Here is a 26,976-nt window from a genome sequence, read left to right as displayed (position 1 = left end):
TGAAATGCAGTTGTTCCAGCTGTTATTATGGCCACATTGCAATCACTCAGTGGATTGATACCCAACTTCTCCTTTTATCCTTATTACAGCCTTGCTCTCTGATCCCTCACTTCAATTTAAAATGAGAATTCCTTGCAGTTTTGCTTCTGTGAAGTTGCATTTATGAAGAGGTACAGAAACCCCAGATCTCCCCTTATTCATGGTGAAATTTTTAAAATCTCCCCCTATTCACAGTGAGATGCTTACAATCTGCGCAAGATCAAAAACGCAAACGTTTTAAGAAACTAGTTTTATTTAAGCAGAGGCATCGCTTCATTTCTTTTTTTCTTTGGCTGAGCTCCTGTTTTCACTAACATCGTGAGGAGAATCCTGTTGAGCCAGCCATTCCTTCTCCAATTGTTTCAGCACTTCCTTGCTGAGGAGCCCTTGCTGTATTAATCTTTCAGCCAGAGGACCCTTCATCGGGCCCCGGGTGCCCAGCTGCGTGTGCGCAGGCTGTAAGCTCCTGGCTTTAGGTCCTTTTGCTCTGCGGAGCCCGTGGGCCATCCCTTTGTTCGTGGAAATCTCTGTCACCTCTGCATGCGGGAGCCTATCGTCAGTCCTAAGGCTCTCGGCGGGAATACCCATTGCCTCCGAAGTGACTTGGGAAGCCTTAATCAGTCTGGTAATATTCAACACTCCAATTTGTATGATGTCATCCAGTTTCTTCTGAATTGCCCTCACGTGACCAGCGTCTGGGAACATGTCCATAAACCGGTAACTGTATTTAAAACAAAAAAACAAAAAACAGTCAATTTGTGAATGGGAATTCTTGGAAAAGCAAATCAATTCTCTATGGGTCTACAAATCCTTTATTTGAGGGCCTTGTTTGACAGAATTTAGTACTGACTCTTATTCACCAATCTCCCAAGGAGAGAAAAATGTGAGGCAAATCATGGGTCCGTAGCTCACAAATGCAAACCACGGCATTTTTCCTCTCAAAAGTTTACAACAAGAGGGTTGTGACGTTCAATATTTTGTTTGACAATTACATCAAAAAGCTTGATGATTTAAATATTGTACGGGTGGTCCTCATTTAACAACTGACTCATCCAGTGACCGTTTGCAATTACAACGGTGAAGAAAAAGTAATTTTATGACAAGTCCTTGTATTTGCAACCTTCACAGGTCTGTAAAGCAGATGAAAGCTGAAGTAAGACCAGAACCAGTCACAGTTTCACTTATTGACTATTTTGCTTAATGACCCGCTCCCAAGTGTGGTTGCTATTGTATAGACCAGGGCTTTTCTACCTTTTCACCAATTGTACCACTTTTAGGATATGGCAACATCCGAGTACCACCAGTCACCTAGCAGGGTGTCAAAAACTTGATGACCAAAAAAAAAAAAAAGGAAAAAAGTGATGAAGTATAGGTAGTCCTCGACTTACAACAGTTCAATTAGTGACTGTTCGAAGTTACAATGGCACTGAAAAAAGTGCCCCCCAAGCCACAGCCGAGTAAGTCACCTGCCTGCCCGTCCGAGGTTTTCATTGTTGTGACATTTCTGTTGAGGATTGGCAGCGGGGGTGGGAGGTGGTGTTTGGTTTTTATTTCCCCCCGTCTGCTGGGTGGTTGCAGCAGGTTTTGGTTACTTCACATGACCCTGGGACACTGTGACCGTCATAAATATGAATCAGTTGCCAAGCATCTGAATGTAAATCACAAGACCCTGGAGATGCTGCAACATTCCAGCTGATTGGCGCTTCTTCTGGGCTCAGAAGCGCCAGGATCAGTGCCGAGCTCCAGCTGGAGCCTGGCACTGATCCTGGCGCTTCCGCTGAGCCCTGACAGCCCCGAAGAAGCCCTGATCCTGACACTTCCGCTGAGCCCTGACAGCCCTGCAGCTCCAGCCATCTCACTCAGGCTTGTACGGTGCTGCCACTGGTTCAGCTCATTCCCCTCCCTCGCTACCTCTTTTCTAGGAAGGTCACGTACCACTCACCAGGTGCCAATGTACCACAGGTGGTACCTGTAACACTGGTTGAAAAGCCCTGGTATAGACTAGTATAAAAGATGAGGTAAATCTGGGCAAAAGCGCCTATTTTGTTCAAGAATGAGGGTCTTGGAGAACAAGAACTGGAGAGAGAGAGATGTCACAGACATTTTGGCAATGATGGATGTTCACACAAACAGTTCGCCGCAGCACTGTAAAAGTAAACATTATCACAGGAAAAATGTATCATTAGGGCACATTCTCCCAACAGAGGACAATTTCTTAAGCTGGCCCCTTAAGAAGAAGATAGGGAAGAACTACTATTCCCTCCCAATACCTCAGCCAGAGATAGAGATCAAGAACATCATGAACAGCTTCAAGATGGACAAGGTCCTTGATGTTCTTGGGTGGGACCAGGGGCCAGTTAATATGCCGGCAGAGCCAATCAAACATCACAGGTTCATTCCTACTGAACTGTCGTGCAAACTGGAACACACAAAAAAGAGACGGTTAGGCAAACAATATTTCCACAAAAAGTTAATATTACAAACTACGGGAGTTGCTTTCCTGCTTGAGCATGGCTATTGCAAAGAGTGTTTGGCAATATGAGGGCATTGCCAAACACTCTTTGCAATAGCCATGCTCAAGCAGGAAAGCAACTCCCGTAGTTTGTAATATTAACTTTTTACCAAGTTTAGCAATTAAGTTCAAATAATAAGAGGCAAAGCATTTTATGGTTTTTCAAAGCATCAGCAAAATACTACCTTTCTCTTAGCACTTTAGACACTGGAAGAAAAAGTGAATGTTCCAATGGTTCTATAACAGGGAACAACTGTCTGCCTTGCTTTTCTAGACAGCTTCTGATAATATGTTGTGCTTCAGGGAACAGAAACTTTGCTCAAAATGTCAGCTGAGAGATCAAATCAGATATCTAATCTGCTAACCACTTGGAGGCTTCAGCTGGTGCAGAATGCAGCCGCACGAGTTGTGATGGGGGTTTCCCGATACTCCCATGTAACACCTCTACTCCACGAACTGCATTGGCTTCCGGTTGCCCTCCGGGTGAGATTCAAGGTGCTGGTGATGACCTATAAAGCCCTAAATGGCTTGGGTGCGGGATATTTGAGGGAACACCTGCTGCCAGCATCAAGTTCCCTTCGTCCTGTGCACTCCCACAGGGAGGGCCTTCTCAGGGTGCCGCCGACAAACGACTGCTGGCGGACAACACCCAGGGGGAGGGCCTTCTCTGTGGGTGCGCCTGCCCTTTGGAACCAGCTGCCCGTGGAGCTTAGGACTGCCCCCGACCTTCGTTCATTTCGCCGGGACCTGAAGACCTGGCTCTTTGAGCTTTCCGGCCCAGGCTGAGAGTTTTAATTGGGGTTTTTATATTTTTCAGGGATCGAATTTAATTCATTTTAATTGTTTTTTAATTTTTGTATTGTATTGATGTTTTAAACACCTTGTAAACCGCCCTGAGTCCTACGGGAAAAGAGCGGTATATAAATCTAATAAACTTAAACTTAATCCTCATTAGCAGTGTTGTAGATGGCCTTTCAGTTATTATAGTGTCTAGGATTGTCTTAGCCAACATTCCATTTCTGAGAAACTAAACTGGGTCATATGACCATCCAGTAATGTCTTTCGCCAATGGTGCAAAAACAGCATTTGATCTCACGCACATATTATGCGAATATGTGAATCAGCAAATGGATGCTGGGTTGCATTCTATTCTTAATCAAATCTATAAACATAAAATCAGAGACAGTGCAAGCTGTTCATTACTTAGTTTCTATGGTCCAAATGAAATCTGCAAAAGTCGTCCTTGACCAAAGAAATTTTGCAGTTGCTGCTCAGGAAATTGAAGCGGGGGGGAAAAAAAAAACATTTTGGAAAGATTTATTTAAGCTGGTAAATAACATTAGGAAGTTGTTGATCCACTACAACAAAACACACACATACATATAATAGAAGCACATCTACTGTTTGGGAATACTGGGCGCTTAGAAAGACTCCTCCAGGAAATATGCTAAAAAACTAACAATATTACAAAAAGATGCAAGTTACCTTTAAGAGTGAGGTGCAGACAAAAGGCTCCTTTTGATTAATGGGAGCTGTGCAAAACACGTATCTTGCTCTCAAATGGAGTGGAATGTGTTGAATCATTTTGGCTAAAAATTTGAAGTTATCAATATTGCAGACAAAGTAGAGTCCATCAACTTGAGAGAGGCTCACAAAAATATCCTATTAAAAAAAAACCATTTAATGAAACAAAATCCCAGCTCTGTTAAAAGCTTTCAAACATTCACAGACCGGTAAATTTGAACCTCTCTCTTTCTTTTCCATCTCCTTCACAAAATTATCAGCAACCCGGCGGTGGCTCAGTGGGTTAGGACGCTGAGCTTGTCGATCAGAAGGTCGGCAGTTTGGCGGGTCGAATCCCGAGTGCCGCGTAACAGAGTGAGCGCCTGTTACTCGTCCCAGCTTCTGCCAACCTAGCAGTTTGAAAGCACGTAAAAATGCAAGTAGAAAAATAGGGACCACTACGGTGGGAAGGTAACAGCGCTCCGTGCGCCTTTGGCGTCTAGTCATGCCGGCCACATGACCACGGAGACGTCCTCAGACAAGCGCTGGCTCTTCGGCTTTGAAACGGAGATGAGCACCGGCCCCTAGAGTCGGAAACGACTAGCACGCATGTGCGGGGGAACCTTTACCTTTTACCTTCCTCCACAAGTTTTTCCTGTAGAAAGATGTATTTTATGGTGGATGAAAAGGTGAGATCTTTAGAATGTATGCAATTCCAGAGCCAGAATGCAAAGATTCCATATAGTTAGCTACTGCGGGCAGGCTAAACTTAACAGAGACTTATTGCTCATGAGAAGGAATGAACAGTCTGTTGACAAGTGACAAGGAAAGCAGCATAGGCCACTGATGTACGTGGAGAAGCGAAGTGACTATTTTATTGCCCTGACCTTTATAAATCAGGTCAATAAACAACCAACCAATCCACCCATTCCCAAACTCATCTCCCCAAAACAGAAAGCAACATTGTGAGACCACAAGTAAAACTACGGTAAAAAAATCTAATCATTATCACATTTCCTACTGATGGTTAACAAGCTCAAATAAAATGGATTCAGGGGACCTGGAAATCCAACCAGGCATTTTCCTCATGAGAGCAATATGGCAAAACGTGGGTTAATGTATCAGGAATTGCCTCCCTACAGGGGCAACCCTGGGTTCAAATGGAAACCCCCCACAATTTCCCACAGGAAGGGATTACATCTTGCCAGCGTTAGGGGTTTCTTAATGTGGAAAGCCCTGTTTGGCTTAAGATATCTAGCCAGCCTGGAAAGAAAGGTGAATGAAAGTCCAACAGATGCAATGAAGACCCAATTGGTGACCCAGCTCTAGATGAAAGAAAACCATCACTTAAAATGAAAAGAGTTAAGCCTCTGGGGAAAAATGTAACTCTGACCACAGTAAGAGAAGATTCCTGTCCAAATTTGGGGGTGGGGTGGGAGGGTGTTACTGTCTTCAAGTCAGTGTTGACTGCTGGCAACTGCCTGGAACCAGTCCCTGCAGTTTGCTTGGCAACTTTTTTAGAAGTGGTTTGCCATTGTCCGCTTCCTAGGGATGAGAGAAACTGATCAGTCCAAAGTCACCCAACCATCTTAAGGTAAAGGTAAAGGTAAAGGTTTCCCCACACATGCGTGCTAGTCGTTTCCGACTCTAGGGGCCGGTGCTCATCTCCGTTTCAAAGCCGAAGAGCCAGCGCTTGTCCGAGGATGTCTTCGTGGTCATGTGGCCGGCATGACTAGACACCAAAGGCGCACAGAACACTGTTACCTTCCCACCGTAGTGGTCCCTATTTTTCTACTTGCATTTTTACGTGCTTTCGAACTGCTAGGTTGGCAGAAGCTGGGACGCGTAACAGGTGCTCACTCTGCAACGTGGCATCTTAGGTAGGACTAAAACTCAGGGTTTCTCGGTTTCTAATCTGGTGCCTTAACCACTGCACCAAACTGGCTCTCGTGTCAAATAAAGGTTTCAGTTTTGATATGTGCCTGTTTATGAATGCATGTAAGAATTTTATATTTTTATTCTGCAAACTTATGTGCCTCACTATCTGGATCAGGGGTAGGCAACCTCGGCTCTTTGATGACTCACGGACTTCAACTCCCAGAATTCCTGAGTCATCAAGGAGCCGAGATTGCCTACCAGTGATCTAGATGCTTAACAAAGGCATACAAACAAAAATATACATACAAGCTGCACTGATGATGTTACCTAGTTTGGGTAATGAAACATCTGCAGGAAAACAAGCAAGCTCAGAGAACACCAAGGACCCCTCATTTCAACCCTGAGCTACACATATTTTCCTTTATTGGTAATATACATACCATATGTAAAGATAGGGGGGGAACCTCCAATAAAAGACCAGGTACAAATACTCCTTAGTCAAGGCAGAGCAAAAACATTCAGGTTGGGCTCCATTAACATCCTGGCCCTGAAGGAGCACCTGAGTTTTTAAGATCTTCTGAAAGGCCAACAAGGTATGAATGAAAAAGATACATACAAATCACACCCTTAGCCTTTATGGCTTCTGCTTTTTTGGCAATGAAATCTTGGTGCACTTTACTCTGGATTTGGAAACGATGATTTTCCTGCTTTTATTAGAGATGTTTTTGTACATCTCTGTAAATCTGTGGTTTTTTAAACTGGTTATTATACTGTTATGGAAATAAAAAATTCCCAGCTGCCAAAAATAGAGTTCAATTGGGCCAGAGAGCTGCAATCTGAACACACATACCATGTATCTTCCAAACTCACCTCTGGAATATAATCCAGAAGAAGAAAAATGTTGTTCTATATAAAAATAAATTCAGGGCAGACACAGCCTATCAAAATGTTATTGCATATAATTTTTAAAAAGGCAAGAAAAATGATTTAGGAGACTTCAGGAGACCATATGCATAGGCTGGCAGGATTGTGTATGGCCTAAGGATCGACCATTCCTGACATACATCCACAGATAATCTGTGCTGCTGGCTTTCAGTTGTGTAACACAGTCCCATGAATGAAGAATGAGTTACACAAAAGGAAGGAACACTCTCCAGCAACACTTTCCCTGCTGCAGCTTTCAAGACTCCAAAAAGCTCTTACAACTTTAAGCTTTGCTCTCAAGTTGCCCAAACTAACATAAATATGGTCCCCTTTTTGTGAAGATTGCATGGATTTAAAATTACATGAGCCTAAAACGCCCAGCACATCCTAGCTTATCTAAAGCAGCATTCAAACAGCTGCCTGCTGTAAAGGTAAAGCTAAGAGGCTTTTCCATTCTTACAATGAGATTTGACAGAGTGGCTCCAGGAAGGTGATACGCAAACATCTCAATCTGCTCAGCTGTGGGGTGCAAGCCAGCAGCCTGGAGAGGGGGAAAGAAAGAAAGAGAGAGAGAGAGAGAGAGAGAGAGAGAGAGAGAGAGAGAGAGAGAGAGAGAGAGAGAGAGAGAGAGAGAGAGAGAGAGAGAGAGAGAGAGAGAGAGTCATTTTTCCACAATTTAAAGCTTTTAGTATTTGTTGCATTAAAATGGCAACTACCCCATGCACACACACACACACACACACACACAGACAGACAAAACAAGCAGAGCTTCCATCATACTGTATCAGTCTGGCTGCCATCTTGCCTTTTTTGGCCAAATCCCATGCCACCCCTGCAGGGATTGGCAAGGATTACAAATTATGTGGCTGCTTTAAAGTTCTGAAGGAGACCTCTGCTGCCTGCTCCTGTCTGCTTGGGACGCAGCTTTCAAATGCTCTGCACAAATGCTCTGGATAAAAAGCAGCCGTAATTTCCACAAGCAGAAATGTCCTCCCTTCCAACGTCTTCTGCTGATGGAAGCTTCCCCACTTCCTCTGCAAGTTTTGCATTCCAGTTCACATCATTTTGTCTCAACAAGTTGCCTTGAGCAGGGGTCTTCAAACTTGGCAAAGTTAAGACTTGTGGACTTCAACTTCCAGAATTCCTCAGCCAGCCAGGACTTTAAAAAACTACTTACAACCCTTCCTTGAAGTTACAACTGCTGCCCCACACCCCACCCCACCCTCGACTGCATTTCAGGTACTTGGTAACTGGCCTGCATTTATGACCAGTTGCAATGTCCCAGTCGGTGATTGTGATTTGTGACACTTTTTGTAGTTTCTAGCAAAAAAAAACACCCAAACACACCCATTTGGATTTGCTTAACCATCACATGATTTGCTTAATAACACGATTCGCTTTGTGACTATAGTGACTCACTTTGTGACTATCAGAAAACAGTAGTAAAACCAAGTCCCATCATATGGTGCCTTAACTTACAACTGTGATAAGGCTGAAATTCCAGTTTCCATTGCAGTCATAAGTGGAGGACTACCTGTAAAAAATTCCAAGGTGCAACTCTGGCACTGTCTGTTAACAGTGTCAACAGAAAAGCCCAAGGCCAAAGGTCAGAGTAGACAATTCTAGGTTAGATGGATAAATAACGTGTTTCCCTGAAAAAAATTTTTGTCTCCAAATGAGGCACTAGGTCTTAATTTTGGAGAAGGCCTTACCTTAGGACCACTGCAGCCAGGCCTCCCATAGCCCTGACACCTGTCGCACCGCTGCTTGACTTCTGCAGCCGCTTGCTGCCACCTGCAGCTAGACACCGTGTGGCGTATTACACTGTTGCTGCTGCTCCTCTCAGCAGGACGCTGCATGGGCCTTTGAGCTGCTTCAGCTGCTTGCACAGCACTTTGGGCTACTTCTGTTGCTCATGTGATTTGGGTCGCGGCTCATCGCACGAACAGCAGAAGCAGCCCAAATCACATGAGCAACAGAAGCGGCCTAAATCGCACGAGCAACAGAAGCGGCCCCAATCGCGCGAGCAACAGAAGCGACCCCAATCGCGCGAGCAACAGAAGCGGCCCCAATCGCGCGAGCAACAGAAGCGGCCCCAATTGCACGAGCAACAGAAGAGGCCCCAATCGCGCGAACAACAGAAACGGCCCCAATCGCACGAGCAACAGAAGCGGCCCCAATCGCACGAGCAACAGAAGCGGCCCCAATCGCACGAGCAACAGAAACGGCCCCAATCGCGCAAAAAAAACAGAAGCGGCCCCAATCGCCCGAGCAACAGAAGCGGCCCCAATCGCCCAAGCAACAGAAGCGGCCCCAATCGCCCGAGCAACAGAAGCGGCCCCAATCGCGCGAGCAACAGAAGAGGCCCCAATCGCCCGAGCAACAGAAGCGGACCCAATCGCCCGAGCAACAGAAGAGGCCCCAATCGCCCGAGCAACAGAAGCGGACCCAATCGCGCGAGCAACAGAAGAGGCCCCAATCGCCCGAGCAACAGAAGCGGCCCCAATCGCACGAGCAACAGAAGCGGACCCAATCGCCCGAGCAACAGAAGAGGCCCCAATCGCCCGAGCAACAGAAGCGGCCCCAATCGCACGAGCAACAGAAGCGGCCCCAATAGCACGAGCAACAGAAGCGGCCCCAATAGCACGAGCAACAGAAGCGGACCCAATCGCGCGAGCAACAGAAGAGGCCCCAATCGCCCGAGCAACAGAAGCGGCCCCAATCGCCCGAGCAACAAAAGCGGCCCCAATCGCCCGAGCAACAGAAGCGGCCCCAATCGCACGAGCAACAGAAGCGGCCCCAATAGCACGAGCAACAGAAGCGGCCCCAATCGCACGAGCAACAGAAGCGGCCCCAATCGCGCGAGCAACAGAAGCGGCCTCAATCGCCCGAGCAACAGAAACGGCCCCAATCGCACGAGCAACAGAAGCGGCCCCAGTTGCACGAGCAACAGAAGCGGCCCCAATCGCACGAGTAACAGAAGCGGCCCCAATCGCGCGAGCAACAGAAGAGGCCCCAATCGCGCAAGCAACAGAAGCGGCCCCAATCGCGCGAGCAACAGCAGCGGCCCCAATCGCACGAGCAACAGAAGAGGCCCCAATCGCGCGAACAACAGAAACGGCCCCAATCGCACGAGCAACAGAAGCGGCCCCAATCGGACGAGCAACAGAAGAGGCCCCAATCGCACGAGCAACAGAAGCGGCCCCAATAGCACGAGCAACAGAAGCGGCCCCAATCGCACAAGCAACAGAAGAGGCCCCAATCGCGTGAACAACAGAAACGGCCCCAATCGCGCGCGCAAAAAAAAGAAGCGGCCCCAATTGCCCGAGCAACAGAAGCGGCCCCAATCGCCCAAGCAACAGAAGCGGCCCCAATCGCCCAAGCAACAGAAGCGGCCCCAATCGCGCGAGCAACAGAAGAGGCCCCAATCGCCCGAGCAACAGAAGCGGACCCAATCGCCCGAGCAACAGAAGAGGCCCCAATCGCCCGAGCAACAGAAGCGGACCCAATCGCCCGAGCAACAGAAGAGGACCCAATCGCGCGAGCAACAGAAGCGGCCTCAATCGCCCGAGCAACAGAAACAGCCCCAATCGCACAAGCAACAGAAGCGGCCCCAATCGCGCGAGCAACAGAAGAGGCCCCAATCGCCCGAGCAACAGAAGCGGACCCAATCGCCCGAGCAACAGAAGAGGCCCCAATCGCCCGAGCAACAGAAGCGGACCCAATCGCCCGAGCAACAGAAGAGGACCCAATCGCGCGAGCAACAGAAGCGGCCTCAATCGCCCGAGCAACAGAAACAGCCCCAATCGCACAAGCAACAGAAGCGGCCCCAGTTGCACGAGCAACAGAAGCGGCCCCAGTTGCGCGAGCAACAGAAGGGGCCCCAATCGCCTGAGCAACAGAAGAGCCCCAATCACGCGAGCAACAGAAGCGTCCCCAATCGCACGAGCAACAGAAGCGGCCCCAATCGCATGAGCAATGGAAGAGGCCCCAATCGTATGAGCAACAGAAGAGCCCCAATCACGCGAGCAACAGAAGTGGCCCAAATTGCCCAAGGAACAGAAGCGGCTCAAATCGCCTAAGGAGCAGAAGTGGCCCAAATCACGCAAGCAACAGAAGTGGCCCAAAGTGGCGTCCTGCCAGAAGGAGCAGCAATGGCACAATATGCCACATGGCATCTGGCTGCTGGTGGCGGCAAGCAATGCAGAAGTCAAGCAGCAGCGCAACAGGTGTTGGGGCGTGGGAGGCCTGGCAATAGTGGGACGAGTAAGGTAAGAGGGTGTGGGGCGTGTGGGGCAGCTTTACCCCCCCAACCTAGCTTGATTTTTAGGGGTATGGCTCACCCCAAAACTAGGGCTTAGTTTTGGAGTAGGGCTTTTATTAGGCCCACCCCAAAAATGAAACTAGGGTTTACGATCTGACTCAGTCTAACTTTCGGGGAAACACGGTAGTAAGACCTGGTAGAACTTCCCTGCAATGAAAGGTATAGACTGGCACATCTAGAGGGCAGCAGAAGGCTATGGAAGAAACTAATTCCTGGGCTTCTATGATTAACCCTTGTTGCGTTTCATATTCAGTTTGATTCAACTGTAAACTGAACAGATCAAGGTCAGACTGTTTTATTAACATACCTCTATAGAATCCACGGGCTCACTCAAAATCTTCTTTAGCAGAACGAGGTCATCTGCATGCATCGTAGTAACTTCCCCTTCTTTAAATGCAGAACTAAATCGGCCAGCTCGGCCTGAAATTTGCAGCGCCTGAGAAGTGGTGATTGTGTTAATTTCCTTTTCTCCTTTTTCATTGATCTGTGGTTTTATTAGGGAGTTGAAAATGATTCTTTTTATGCTCCTAGAACAAAAGTAATGAACACCGAAGTCACACAAATTAATCCATTTTGCATTACAAAGTGATTCTCAAAATGTGATCCTAGCTAAGCTAATTTAACTACCAACCAAAAATGTAAACTGGGAAAAGTTGCTAGCGGACTGTGAGGGAAGTAAGACAGCTCTGCCCAGAACAGAAGCCTCTACAGTGGCTGAGGAATTCTGGGAGTTGAAGTCCACAAGTCATAAAAGGGCCAAGTTTGAAGATCCCTGCTCCACAGGATCATCTGCAATATAGAGGACCCAAGGACCTTGCAATATCAATCTCATGACTCTTGGACTCCCAAGTTGGTGAAGAGTAGCCTTACCACTACCACACTCTTTCTGGCACTATCAATCCCCTGGGTTCATTTTTTAATTTATCTAGTGTACTTACAAATTGAGACCCATCCCAATTGCGTCTGTAGCAACCATGATTTTACACGGATCATCCTGATCATTGAACTTCTTGGCCTGGGTAAGTTTTGTTCCTGAAACAATCAGAACAATAGATGATGTCCCAAATACAAAAAGGATCTGACTACCTACTTGTACTTAGATTTGTAATATTTATTATTTTAAAATGGCCTCCTGAAGCTAACACGTTAATTAGCTAGTGGAAAAAAATGCAGCATCCAAAACTGTAATACGACCAGCTATGCTTTGTGACTACAAAATGCATCCTAGGATTACACTTTCTGCATTCGCACAGAGATAGTATCTGTCTGGAGTGGTGTCATCCACATACAATAATACATTTATGTAATGCATGTTTCTAATAACAAAATGTTTTCAAATTATTGATTTTATAATGGGTATTCATGCCAGTTCATACCACTACGGAAATATCTCTTAATTTTCTCAAATTAAGAAAAATATTTCAATATAAGAGAAATTGATGTTTGGCTGTGGAAGGGACCGCTGAGGAAAGAAAGTCACTTTTAAATAACTTTTTAAACAGAGGAAATGCTGCCACATGCCAATATACAGTAGGAAAATGTTTATACTGACAGGAACCTGAACTAAATGCCCTCTGGGGATATTTTCTAATTCTATTATGATTTTGGAGTAGCATGAAATAAAAGATTTCTTAAGAGTGGTATATTCCTGGTGTTTCTCCCTTACATCTTGCAAGGAGTCATTCTGCTATCTATAGCAGGGGTAGGCAATCGTGGCTCTTTTATGACTCGTGGACTTCAACTCCCAGAATTCCTGGGCCATCATGGCTCAGCTTGGAAACCTCTCCCTTTCCCCTCAGCTTGGCTGGCTCAGGAATTCTGGGAGTTGAAGTCCACGAGTCATAAAAGAGCCAAGGATGTCTACCCCGATCTATACAAATCTCCATGAGAGAAAATTATGCCGAACCCCTTCAGAAAATAGAATTCATACACAGTAATAGAAAACTTTTTTTTAAAGAAGGAACTAAAATAAAAGGAATACACTGAGTTGCATATTATTATATTACCTCGACTACCTATAAATAAATAAATAAAATCAATAGTGGGTGTAAACACTATAAAATTCCAAAGATAAATAAACAAAGAACACATCTAAAGTAATCTATCAGATATAGAAATATTGGAACAATTTAGTAATCAAGTGTCAACCCTAATAATTCTACTTTTCAATCGTCATTACAGCGAGACGTATTTCCCACATATAATTCACCCAAAATATTTAGAATATGTACCAGGTGGAAGACTTCCATATATAACTGCACATTCCAAGCCCCGGAGTTCAATTTGTCGACTCACTGAATAAATATCGTTCTTATTGAAACAAACAATACAGTCTCCAGGGCGAAGGTTATCCAGAGATTCAAGAGCCTTATTCAGCACCTTGATGGGAGTCAGCCTCTTGTATCTTTTCACCTATAAACATACAATACTATTTATAGCCATAAACTAGAATACAATAATACTGAACAAAAGACGCTGGTTACAGTCAAGGGTTTCTGAATGGGCGATAACCTCTGAGCTAGGCTCCTCAACCTAAGCAGGCCATCTAGCAACACCTTTGTAACAACAATTGGAGCTATTTACATTAAAGAGAAGAAATATGGGAAACAAAACAGGGACTGAACAATTTGGTGGATGACTTTTCTTAGTGGCTGGATAGCACTTATTGAGACAGCACTTATTGGGGGAAAAATAACTTGTATATTCACTAGAAATTGCTTTCTGCTTTAGTCATTAATAAAAACTGCTACTTTGAGAACAATATTTCCCTTTGTAGGTTTCACATCTAAGTGAATTTCAGAATTCAGATTTTTATTTTATTTTTTTTGGAGTGGGGTAACCTCAACATCAAATTACATTTCTAGAAGAGCGGACAACGTAGAGACCATAAAAGAGTCTAAAAGGCACGGTATAATTTGTATATAAATATCACTGAGCAATTTAGCTTCAAGGATATGAAACACTGGTGGAGGGGACTTTTAATAGATTTCATCTGTTTTACCTCTTACGGAAAAGCAACTGGAAGACGTCTGCACATTAGATTGGACAATATGAGGTTTCAGAGGTGTTGGAAAGATCCTGCGCTACTTTTTTGCAACCCTAAAACTGTATTCTGTCCATTACTCAAAGTCAGAAATATAGTTACCGTTATTTTGAGATGGCAATCACGTGAAAACCATAGCATAAGAACTACGGTACAAGATATATTTTAGAAAAAGGGGAAAAGAAAGATTGGAAAAGTCTTAAAATGAACTCCCAAACTCCAGGGGGTAGAAACACACACACACACACACACACACTTTCTTGCGGCTCCCCCCACTGGACCTCCTTTCTTATCCTGGACGCACAGAGAGCGAAACAGAGCACCTACCTCAACTTCTTCCCCTGTAGTATACATGAGTTCTGTCACTAAGTTTAAAGCAGCCTCTTCACCACAAACATGGATTTCTTTTGCACAAAGTCCTGAACAAAATAATGATGTGCAAACATTACAAATTTTTTTTTTCATATTTTCATGCTTTGTTTATAGTGGTATTTCTTAACCTCAGCAACTTTAAGACATGTGGACTGCCATTTTGAAATTCCCCAGCCAGCCATTTTGTGGTGATATGTAGTGCCAGGAGGAAGGGCTCTTCCCCAGGAGGGCAAAAAGGCAGTAGAGCTTGGAATGTCTGCTAGGTAGGAAGAGAGACAAGATGGCCCCTCCCTAGCAGTTCAGAGTTATGTCTATAGCAGGGGTGTCAAACTCAATTTCATTGAGGGCCACATCAGCATTGTGGTTACCCTCGGGGGGGCCAGGTGGGCGTGGCCTACTGGGTGGGTGTGGCTGGAGTGGGTGTGGCCTAGTGGGTGGGCATGGCCAGCTCTACATCATTTGTGTCAAGGGTGCCTGTGGGGGCCTGGGCAGGAGTGGGACAGATCTGAGGGTCTCTGGCAGAAGGAGATGGGACCAGGGAAGTGCCAAGGCATGGTCCACCGGAGGAGCCTCACTGTTCCTCTCAGGCCATTGGGGCTGGACGGTGGCATGGAGGTCAAATGCCTAGCCCAGCCCTCAAGCACCCATGGCATAAGCCCAGCCCCACTTCCCCAAGGGGGTGCCCACCTGCATTTACCTCCTCAAGGCTGCTGCTGCTGTGCTTGCTCTCCTTAGCCAGGTTGCTCATGATGGGTACGAGGGCAAAATCAAGAGGGAGGCCTTTTCCCTCTCCATGTGAGGAGACCTGGCTTTGTATCCAAAGCTTCATTAGCAATAGGGAGACCCCCCAGCATAGGCCAGGAGGAGGGGGCAAGGGGATGGTGAAAGGGCAGCTGGGCAGGACTAAGGTAGGACTTCCCTCAGACCTTCCCTCTCCTTCCTTCCTTCCAAAGAACAGAGTGGTGGGAAAATATTTGAGATGGGGGAGGGAGAAAAACAGGCAAGAAACACAGCTGGGGAAGTGTCATCCTTCGTGAGGAATGAAGAAATGAACCATTGCCTGGAAATGGCCAGCACATGGCCCTCGCCTACTTTACATATCCGGCTTGGTGGGCTCTATGGGAGGGGATGCCATGACCAGCATTAGAGTCGATGTTACCTGCACAATGCTGCCCAGCCCCTAGCCTGCCCGGTTTTGGCAGGTAGCGGGGTGCTCTACTCACAGTGCCAAGAGGCTGAGCCGGGTGGCATGAATCTGAAGAGAAGCACAATGCTGCCCAACACCTAGCCTGCCCGAAGTAGGCAGGGCCATATGCTGGCCACTTCCAGGCGATGGTGCATTTCTTCATTCCTCACAAGGGGGCAGTGCCGACATGGCATGGGCCAGTCCCTCGCTGTTTCCAGATGGACTTGTGGAGCTAAGACTGAATGTATTTCAGCATAGATGACCACCACAAAATTGTACATTGGCTCCTGGCCAGCGTGGGCCGGGGCCAAGACAGTGTGGGCCGTTCCCTTACTGTTTCCAGGATGGCTTCGCGGGCCACATGAAACCACTTCGTGGGCCGCATCTGGCCCCTGGGCCTTGTGTTTGACATGTCTGGTCTATAGTTATGCAGATTGCTTTAGTCTGGCAAGAGTAGGCAAACAATAAAGAAACTACTTTGTAGGCAAGCAATAATAAAGAAACTTCTCAGAAGTAACTCCATGTGTTGTTCTTGAGCAGGGATCTTCAAACGTGGCAACTTTAAGACTTGTGGACTTCAACTCCCAGAATTCCTCAGCCAGCCCTGGCTGGCTGAGGAATTCTGGGAGTTGAAGTCCACAAGTCTTAAAAGTTGCCTAGTTTGAAGACCCTTTTCTTAGAACAAATATCTAAGACACCCAAATGTGGCCTTTTTCCATGACTGAAAGTGTTGGCCAATGCACTCTGAAGAAATCTGGAGAGCATTAGACATGGGGAGATTGCTCTGAAAAACTATGCTGTAAATTAAATACAATATGGATCATGATCAAACCATTTGATAATAATAATCTCTCCAAAGACATACCCAAGAGTGCTCGTGTCCAGGCCCAGCCTCTAGAAGGGTCTCTAATCATCTGAATTTCATCAATTACAGCCACGTCATCTTAAAAAAAAAAACAGCATGCAATAAAAAGAGTCATTTATTTATCTATTCAGATTTTTAAAGTTTACTAACGTTGATAAACTCACACTACAGAAGTAAGAGGCATTTCCGTAATGAATTACTCGAAATGGGCATTTGTTCATTTGAAAAACTATATGTATATAATGTTTATATACAAACATTACAAGCACTTCAAAACTAAATATATTTTTTTAAAAAAACCCATACATACAAGGTGTATTAACACTGCACATCTCAATAGTGCAAGCAACATGGGCGGCTGCCCTCCCTTCAGGATCAATACAGACTCGTTCTTCTCCAGTAACCAGGTCACATGGTACATTCTATAACATAAAAAAAAGCAAAATAAACATTTCCCTCAAGGATATAACAATGCAGTCCAACAAAGCACTTGAAAGCAATAACAAAACCACAGATAATCCTCTCTTAACAATGGTAATTGGGATTGAAATTCTCATCGCTACGTGATGCAGTTGTGGAGTGTGACATCAAATTACTGGTTTGCTTAGCGACAACACTGCTATCATTTTTTTGGTATAAATTTTATTAGTTTTTATAGGGTTAGGAATGAGGTGGGATCGGGATTTGGGTTAGGGTTTTTCCAAATAATATTCTCAATATTTAGCAAACAGCATAACGTTTGGGTTCATGTGTTTAACAAAAAATAATAGATAATAGTTAATTATCATAAAGGTAAAGGTAAAGGTTCCCCCGCACATGCGTGCTAGTCGTTTCCGACTCTGGGGGCCGGTGCTCATCTCCGTTTCAAAGCCAAAGAGCCAGCGCTTGTCCGAGGACGTCTCCGTGGTCATGTGGCCGGCATGACTAGACGCCAAAGGCGCACGGAGCGCTGTTACCTTCCCACCGTAGTGGTCCCTATTTTTCTACTTGCATTTTTACGTGCTTTCGAACTGCTAGGTTGGCAGAAGCTGGTACGAGTAACAGGCGCTCACTCTGCTACGCAGCACTCAGGATTCGACACGCCAAACTGCCGACCTTCTGATCGACAAGCTCAGCGTCCTAACCCACTGAGCCACCGCGTCCCTAATTATCATAAACAATATGTTAATTAATTGCTCAATAGTCGTCTTCTTACTAATATATATTCAAAGTTAAATATCACATTTCTTTCCCTAACTCATGTTTCTAGCCATTGATAGAAATTATCCCATGTTCTTTCTCTTTTATCTTTAAAGTCAATCTGTCCATTTCTGTACACTCTAAAATTTTCTTAATTAATACTTCTTCAGCTGGTAAATTTTCATTTCCCCAGTGTTGGGCAAATACAATTCTTGCTGCAGTTAGTACGTGTAGAATTAAATATATACAATCTTTCTCATAATTTGCTCCTATTATGCCTAGCAAAACAACACTGCTGTCATTAAGCAAGGGCCTCCTTGCAAGTCCCAGGAGGTTTGCTAACACCGGATGGGGAAGGTGTGTGGATGGCTGGTGAGGTATGAATGCAGTGAGGCCAAAGGGGGAGGGGAAGGTGACTTGCCAGAGTGACTTACAACCTTCCTTGCCTGCTTCTCCATTGACTTTGTTCTGGCAAGGCAGTAGGGAAAGTCACAAATGGCAATCACATAACATCCTAAGTGCGAACCAGTTGCCAAGTACCCAGACTGGGTTCATGTGACTGTATGGGTGCCAGGAGGGCTGCAATTTTGCGATCCATTTGCAAGTATATTCATTGTAACTGTAAATGGCTGCTGAAAGAGTTAACTGCGCTCTACCTGTGGTCCCATGATATAATGGATTCACATAATCTGCAGTGGAAGACTTCTAGTATTAGAATGCAGTGGAAGAATTCTCTTTTTCTCTGAAAACATGGTCCGGAAAGATTTGGATTCTTCCAGGACAGACTTCCGAGAGGATTAGTAAATTGTAGAAAAGAGTGAAAACCACTGACAATTGTCTCTTCCCCATTCCAGTGGTGAAAGCTTTCTAATGGCCAATGCGATTAGTTGAAATCCACTTTTGTTGTTGTTGTTGTTATCTTTAGCGGACTGCAAATTAGGAATGCCCTTGAAAAATACTATAGCCTTAAAACACACCCATTGTCCCTAAAAACTCTTTTTTTTTCACTCCACCTTATAAGCTGTTTTTGGACTCCAGAGAAATACTGACAACACACATTTTTTTTTAACCACCAACAATGTTCCATGTAAAATAGCATGACTGCAACAAAGGCAATATCAGATGGAAATTCAATGACATACTGACAGCATCATTACTCTTTTGGAAGATTTCGTGGGCCAAGAGCTTTAAAGGACCACAATACACTCCGGATTCTGCTTTTAAATATCTCTGGATTGCATGATAGGTTTTCCCGCTATTTGTAGGGCCAGCATGAAACACAATTTTTCTTTCAACAGCCCTGGCTTCCGGATACCTAGAACGCATAAATAGAAATGTAAAAATAAATCAAGTAATATGAATTGGTACTTAATCATCATTAAATGTGTAGCTCTGTAGCACTTGGAAGACTTTTAATAGCAAGTTTGATTAGTCACCCCTAGGTGTAACCAGGGGTGGGGTCAGGGTGGGGGGAGGGAATGGGGAAACAGAAATAAAGGAGAAAACAAGGATGTTCTCTTCCCCAATACCACTTTTGCGTCTTTCCTTACCTCTGGGATGGCCCTCCCCAGATCCTTTTGTTGTTGTTGTTGTTGTTGTTGCCCTGGAGTATCCCAGATTGAGTGCCAAGATGCAGTACCAAACTGCTATCATTTGACAATGCCATTTTTCCCAGAGTGTTTACATTAGAAAGATTTAAGTTTTTGTAAGATTTAATAAATTTATGTTTCTGTTTTGAAACCGAAGGTTAAAATTCCATCTCAAACATTTCTTTTTTGGGGATGACACACTACCATCATGTCTTCTGAATTTCTTTCCTAAGCACATGCTCTGCCCTCAAAAAAAGGAGAATTTTACTCTACTGAAAGTTTCACATGACTTCTTAAATACTATATATACATATATAAATAAAGACACCTTTGGTTACAGGTAGTCCTCACAACCATTCATTTAGTGACTGGTCAAAGTTACAATGGCACTGGAAAAAGTGACTTATGACCCTTTTTCACACTTATGACCAATGCAGCATCCCCACAGTCCTGTGATCAGAATTCATGCATTTATGATGGCTGCACTGTTCCAGGGTCAGTGATCACCTTTTCCCCACCTTCTTATGAGCAAGTCAATGGGCAAGCCAGATGCACTTACAGGAGTGGCCAAACTTATGGAAATCTTTTGGGAAAAGTGTATTTTTGGGATATGATGGCTAATAACACCACTTTTTTGGGGGGAGTAGTACCATAAAATTATATATCAATGGAAAGATAATTTAACCAAGAATGTAATGCAACAAAGTTTGTTCAATTATCTGTATTCTATGAAAAGTTATGGCCAAATAAGCAGAAAAAGGAAGCACAACTTGCTTAGGTTGATATCAGGTAGCTTTCCTTCATCTGATTGTAGCCAATGAGCATGAGTGTTTAGAGAGCCAATCAGGTGTCATTTTGCTTTGGCAATAAGCCAATCAGATCACAGTAGGATTCAGTTATTGATGTCATGTATTAAAGCTGAGAGGAGGAAAATTTTCAGTGTTATGTGATCGCTATCAAATTGGTTGGAGTTTTCTTTCCTTTCATTTAGTGAGCTTGTAAAATGTAATAAAATTAAGATAATGGTGCAAAGAGTTGACTGGTTGTCCAGAAAGCAATGTAAAATAGTATTATTAAGCGAACAAGGCTACAGTTATAAAGAAATTAGAAGAAAAGTTGGTGGAAACTTAACCAAAGGTGGCATTTCTACTGTACATTTTTCCTAAAAGGTTTCCATAATTTTGGCCACTACTGTAACTACTGTCTTACTAATTTAACAACTGCAATGATTCACTTAACAGTTCTGGCAAGAAAGGTCATAAAATGGGGCAAAATTCATTTAACAACTGTCTTGCTTAGCAAAGAAATTTTAGGGTCATTTGTGGTCATAAGTCAAGGATTACCTGTATTCTAAGTACTTTATTTTTAGTACATTTTAGAAAAAAAATGATATTTGTGATTGTAAGCTATTATTTAGAATCTGAACTTGGTTAAATTTCATTATTGCCACTGATTGCTAGGGCATTATGTTTTTCTGTTGTTTGATCTATTCAAAATATTTTAAGTGAAAAATATCTTCTATCAAAATTTATCAAATAAACTGGGTGCAAAAATGGTAAACAAATTATGTAGTCTTATTTATGAGAATTTGTTTTAACAATACAGGAAGCTGAACTAAAGCATTTCTGCACCAAAACTAAGCTCAAGTACTATTGCAAAAGAAACTATCCAGAAGGCAGTTTTACTTGTCCAAATTTCCAAGTCCCAAAATTTTAACTGAAGCTAAGATAGCCAAACATATACTGTACATATGCAATAATTTCAAATAAGACTCTGAACAGAGTATGCATCAGATATAAATTAATTTGCATTTTGTACCAAGTGACTGTGTTGATGAACAATGACAGGTCATACACAATATACTAAGCCACAAGTCAATTATGTCTGGTTAAGTGCAACATGTAAATCCAGACATGGACTAAAATCCTATACTCATTAATTTCAAGTACACCGAATTTAACTGAACAGAAGTTACTCCAAAATGAGCTATATCCAGCACTAGAGAAGTCATATTATTGAAATTTCAAAATAAATAATTGTTTAATACAAAGTTACATAATCTCAAGTCCAATATCCAACATTTCAAATAGGTAAAAATCAGCTTATAATTCCAGTAACATAACACATTCCTATTAACTAGAAGTAATCTGATATGTTTCAATACAAATATAAATGATAACGATTACAGAGTAGCTATAGGTGATTTAAAAATCTAACCAGTTTGGAGGCAATCTTAAATCACTGATTTTACGCAGATCATCCATACACTCCAGCATAGGAAAGATCTGCTTAGCGTGTTGCAAGAAAAATGGAAACAAATCGTCAACGTGACCTGAGGGATAAAAGAAGAGGAAAAACATGCAGTTAAGAAATCACAAGTACACCACATTCGAATGACCTATTTAGTTTACTGGTAGTTTGCTACACAATTTCTGCCTGTATACAATTTTTCACACCTCTGAAAATTAACTGGAGAGTATCTCCAAATGACTATCAAAAATATGACTATTCCAAATTCAACATAACAAAACAAACAAGAGAAGATCAACATTAGGGTTTAAGGAAGTTTAATCAGCCTTCTCTGGCATTTAGTTTTTCTTCTACTCTATAATTTCTGCTACACAATTGTATTAATCACTGACCAATGATAATAAATTTGTTTCATTCATTCATGAACGGCTGTGTATCTAATAATATTTACTATTCAATTATATAAATAAGAGACCTTTTTAAAAAAGAGGATGCTTACGAAATGTTTTGATCTCCCAACGTCAGTCATATTCGACCTGGGGGCCTCTAAGTCAGGGCTTTTCAACCAGTGGTACGGATACCAACTGTGGTACATTGGCACCTGGCAGGTGGTACGCGACCATCCTAGAAAAGTGGTAGCGGTGGAGGGGAATGAGCTGAACCGGTGGCAGCAATGCGCAAGCCTGAGCGAGAGATGGCTGGAGCTGCAGGGCTGTCAGGGCTCAGTGGAAGTGCCAGGATTAGCGCCAGTCTCCAGCTGGAGCTCGGTGCTGATCCTGGTGCTTCTGCTGAGCCCTGAAGAAGCACCAATCAGCTGGAAAGCAGCACTGATCCTGGCGCTTCTGCTGAGCCTAGAAGAAGCACCGATCAGCTGGAATGTTGCAGCATCTCCAGGGTCTTGTGATTTACATTCAGATGCTTGGCAACTGATTCATATTTATGATGGTCACAGTGTCCCAGGGTCATGTGAAGTGACCAAAACCTGCGGCAACCACCTAGCAGATGGGAATAAAAACCAAACACCCCCCCAACCCACCCCTGCTGCCAATCCTCAACAGAAATGCTCACAACAATGAAAACCTCGGACAGGAGGAAGAGCGCCGCCGGGCAGGCAGGCAGGTGTCTTGCTCGGCTGTGGCTTGGGGGGCACTTTTTTCAGTGCCATTGTAACTTCGAACAGTCACTAAGCGAACTGTTGTAAGTCGAGGACTACCTGTACTTCATCACATTTTTCCTTTTTTTTTGTCATCAAGTTTTTGACACCTTGCTAGGCGACTGGTGGTACTTGGAAATTGCCATATCCTAAAAGTGGTACAATGGGTGAAAAGGTTGAAAAGCCCTGCTCTAAGTGACCTGATGAATTCGCCCATTATGAAGGGGAAACGACCTGAGACCATAAAATATATCTGAAGAGCATCAAGTTGCAGAAGGCTCTATGACCCACTTACCTGCACCACAGCATATATCATTGAGAATAATGTGCAGATCAGGATTCAGAAAACTAGACTCTATAATGTACTTCCTAAAACTTACAAATACTTGATGAAAAAGACGAGCTGTAAGGAAAAAAAAACAAAAACAAACCTATGTTCGGTACTGCATGTAACATACGAAATCTCTAAAATCTGAATCCAATCTTAATAAGAATATTTAAAACACACGTCAATAAAACTTAATAACTGCGTAATTGTTTTTAACAGGATTTTGTTACTAACATTCTCTTCCAAGACATTTCAAATCATATTAAAAACCTGACAACCTAAACCTACTATTTGTATTATATAGCAATATTCAACTATATTGTAATGCTGGTCACAAAAGACCAGCTTTAGAAGAAAGATCTGCTTAGAAGGGTAACATGTAGCTTCCATGAAACCAATTTGACACAAACTAGTCAAAACTTCATCGGCTCCATTCCAGTGATACAAATTACTCTTTGTTCCCAAAAAGGAAGGAATAACAAGAGTAGGTCCCAGTTGAAGGAAACAATGTTTGCCCCAGCTTAGAATTTAATACCCAAAACGAGATCAAATCTAAACATGTAGTTTTCTAACAACTGAAAGAAATATTTATTCAGGGCTTTTTTTTCTCATAGAACGCTCAGAATGGAGTTCCGGCACCTTTTTTGGATAGAACCTTGTAGGATAGGCATGTGTGAGTTCCGGCACCTTTTTCTTTTACAAAAAAAGCACTGTATTTATTTATTTATTTATTTATTTTTGGGACTTATATGCCGCCCTATCTCCCGAAGGACTCAGGGCGGCTAACAACAATAAAACACAATAATAAAAATGTTAAAAAAAGATTAAAGATTCGATAACATTTATCTCCAAGAATTACAACATACCATCTAGTCCATTTTCTGCTGCCAGTTTCTGAACTTCTCTCCTCTTGCAAAATTTATTTAATGTCTTCAATACTTCATCTAGAAGTCAAAATATAGATTGTGTCATGCTTACTGAATCAAGAAACAATACATGGAAAGCCTTTTCCTCAATAATTCTGAAGTATGAGAAAGCTTTGGAAGGAAGCAGCCGTCGCACGAACACTGCCTCAGGTGAATTCATTCCTGAAATAAATTTGTCATTTCTGCTGCCTCCTCTTCCAAGAAACTACAGACAGAATCTAGCAAGTAACTTTCTGTTCTTGGGCACCAAGGATAACGGGGTCGTCATTTAAAACTATATACTAGAGAAACCAGTATCAATGTTTTTCTCTCTTGTTGCAAAAATACTACATTGCATTATATTGGTAGCACGCTGACCTATACTGAGAAATGGTAGGAATGACTAAACTCTTTCATGATTAAGCTATAATACGCAAATGCTCTCATTACAAATCCACACTTGAGAGTTAGGAATCTTTATTCAAACTTAATAAGAGATATGCAGCATTTTGGATCCGAAGCAGAAAAGGTGCTTGGAAAAGGCAAAGCCATGTACATCAAACCCATCAGCATCTTTTAAAGAAGCTTTGTCTTTTCTGGTCTCTCACAATAGCTTCATTTTCCCAGGAAAATAGGTATTTAAATTGAGCAAATGTTGAAAGAATGCCTTATAACCCACTCTTATCACATTCTGTCTGAATAGCTTATAAAATAGAATAGAATAGAGCTGTGGTAGGGACCTTGGAGGTCTTCTAGTCCAGACCCCTGCTCAAGCAGGAGACCCTATATAATTTCAGACAAGTGGCTGTCCAGTCTCTTAAAAACCTCCAGTGATGAAGCACCCATAACTTCCGAAGGCAAGCTGTTCCAGTAGTTAATTGTCCTCACTGTTAGGAAATTTCTCTTTAATTCCAGGTTGCTTCTCTCCTTGATTAGTTCCCATCCAATGTTTGTTTGTCTTATCTTCTGGTGCTTTGGAAAATAAATTAACCCCCTCCTCCTCGTGGCAGCCTCTCAAATACTGGAATACTACTACCATGTCCCCCCCCTCCCCCAGTCCTCCTTCTCTCTAGACTGGCTGTACCCAAATCCTGCAACCGTCCTTCACATGTTTTTCTCTCCAGGCCCTTAATCATCTTAGTTGCTCTTCCTTGCACTTCACCCCCCCTCCCGCCCCCAAAGTCTCAACATCTTTTTTGTAACGCGGTGACCAAAACTGGATGCAATATTCCAGATGTGTTCTTATTAAGGTTTTTATAAAGCTGTCTGCAAGAACCTCTTTTCCTAGGATTGCATGGTTAGGAGATAAACTCAGAAAAAGATGCAAATTCTTTAAGGAGGCATCTCTGGCACACGACACAAGTGCCCATACTTGTTCTGAAACTCCCTTTTTACCCTTTGGATCCAAAGCACTACACGTCCTTCTTTAAGCATTAGGTAAAGGTAAAAGTTCCCCCGCACATGCGTGCTAGTCGTTTCCAACTCTAGGGGCCGGTGCTCATCTCCGTTTCAAAGCCGAAGAGCCAGCGCTTGTCCGAGGACGTCTCCGTGGTCATGTGGCCGGCATGACTAGACACCAAAGGCACATGGAATGCTGTTACCTTCCCCACCGTAGTGGTCCCTATTTTTCTACTTGCATTTTTACGTGCTTTCGAACTGCTAGGTTGGCAGAAGCTGGGACGAGTTACAGGGCGCTCACTCTGTTACGCGGCACTCGGGATTCGATCCGCCAAGCTGCCGACCATCTGATCGACAAGCTCGGCATCTTAACCCACTGAGCCACCGCATTACCTGAGCATTACCAAGCTCATGTTCAAGTTGTCCTCGCTTAGCAACCTGCTTTCAAGCACTGCTCAGGTAAGCCCCGGTGTTTTTTGTTTTTTTTTCTCAGACGAGCTCTGCGGAGCACGTTCATCAGGGAAGAGCCCCTGAAGCCCTTCCCCTGCCACCCGGCTGGCCCATCCCGTAGCCCGTCCTTTCCCAAGCAGGTCTCCAAGCAAGCCAGGCTGAAAGACGGTCGACTCTGGGTCAGCATCAGCCCTCCCATGACCGGCGCGGCTCTTCCGGATTACCCGGTCACAACCTGCCCAGCAAGCCCTTGGAGACGAGACACGCCTTAGCCCAGGGGTAGGCAACCTCGGCTCTTTTATGACTCGTGGACTTCAACTCCCAGAATTCCTGAGCCATGAGTCATAAAAGTCCATGAGTCATAAAAGAGCCAAGGTTGCCTACCCGTGACATAGAGGAATACTGTAATGAAGGATTCAGAGAAATCCTGAGCACTGTGTTGGCTGTAGCCACTGCAGTGGGGTAAGCTTCCACCCATTCGGCAACCTCGGCTCTTTTATGACTCATAAATCTCATAAATTGGTTGAGTCCGTTATGGTGGCCATTTCTTAAAAATAGTGTCCAACTAGCCCAGGGGTAGGCAACCTTGGCTCTTTTATGATTCCTGGACTTCAACTCCCAGGATTCCTGAGCCAGCTATGCTGGCTCAGGAATTCTGGGAGTTGAAGTCCAGGAGTCATAAAAGAGCCGAGGTTGCCTACCCCTGCCTTAGCCAAAGGCAAAGCGCGGGAAAACAGGCTTTCCTCCTCCACCACCACCGGCTTACTCTTATTCAGAGGGCTCGTCAGCTCGGCTCCCACATCGACCTCCGGGGCGAAGGTTTGCGGGGACACTTGCAGAGGCACGAACAAGGACGTGTCCGGGCTTTTGACGCCCGAGTCCTCGTCGCCATTGGAGGAAGCGAAGAAAGCGATTCGCGCACCGGCAGGGAGAGAGGGCGCCCGGCTCAGGCCACCGGCCCGGCTCCGGAGAGCCAAAGGGCATCCGCAGCGGAACTGGCCGGCGGGGAGCCGAGAAAGCAACCGCGCGCAACCGGTCACAGACATCGAAGCAGCCCTTCGGACGCCGCATGCAAGGC

General features: G+C 44.1%; 1 protein-coding gene across 1 annotated transcript; it reads right to left on the bottom strand.

Annotated features, from left to right (window-relative positions):
* Positions 1-274: 274 nt before the first annotated feature.
* On the bottom strand, positions 275-26,970 carry SUPV3L1 (Suv3 like RNA helicase). The gene is made up of 15 exons (XM_081329310.1): positions 26,665-26,970; positions 24,012-24,089; positions 23,113-23,220; positions 21,632-21,746; positions 18,972-19,140; positions 16,957-17,068; positions 16,647-16,724; positions 14,551-14,642; positions 13,412-13,592; positions 12,119-12,212; positions 11,488-11,707; positions 7,317-7,397; positions 4,037-4,213; positions 2,310-2,458; positions 275-760 (listed from the first exon to the last, which is right to left on the bottom strand). The coding sequence occupies exons 1-15, from the start codon at positions 26,942-26,944 to the stop codon at positions 313-315; spliced, it is 2,382 nt and encodes a 793-aa protein (XP_081185436.1). The 5' UTR covers positions 26,945-26,970; the 3' UTR covers positions 275-312.
* Between the last annotated feature and the right edge of the window lie 6 nt (positions 26,971-26,976).

This window comes from Vipera berus (genome assembly GCF_964194415.1).
Source record: "Vipera berus genome assembly, chromosome: 5".
In the NCBI taxonomy this organism is placed as follows: Eukaryota; Metazoa; Chordata; class Lepidosauria; order Squamata; family Viperidae; genus Vipera; species Vipera berus.
This window is presented reverse-complemented; position numbering and strand designations above follow the sequence as displayed.

Excerpts from the sequence above, each read along its gene's own strand:
- SUPV3L1 (XM_081329310.1), bottom strand. The coding sequence starts at position 26,944 with ATGTCTGTGACCGGTTGCGCGCGGTTGCTTTCTCGGCTCCCCGCCGGC. Across the intron at positions 21,747-23,112 it reads TGATATATGCTGTGGTGCAG|GTCACGTTGACGATTTGTTT; the intron begins GTAAGTGGGTCA and ends TTTATCCCTCAG. Across the intron at positions 17,069-18,971 it reads TCCAAAAGAGTAATGATGCT|AATGTACCATGTGACCTGGT; the intron begins GTCAGTATGTCA and ends TTTATGTTATAG.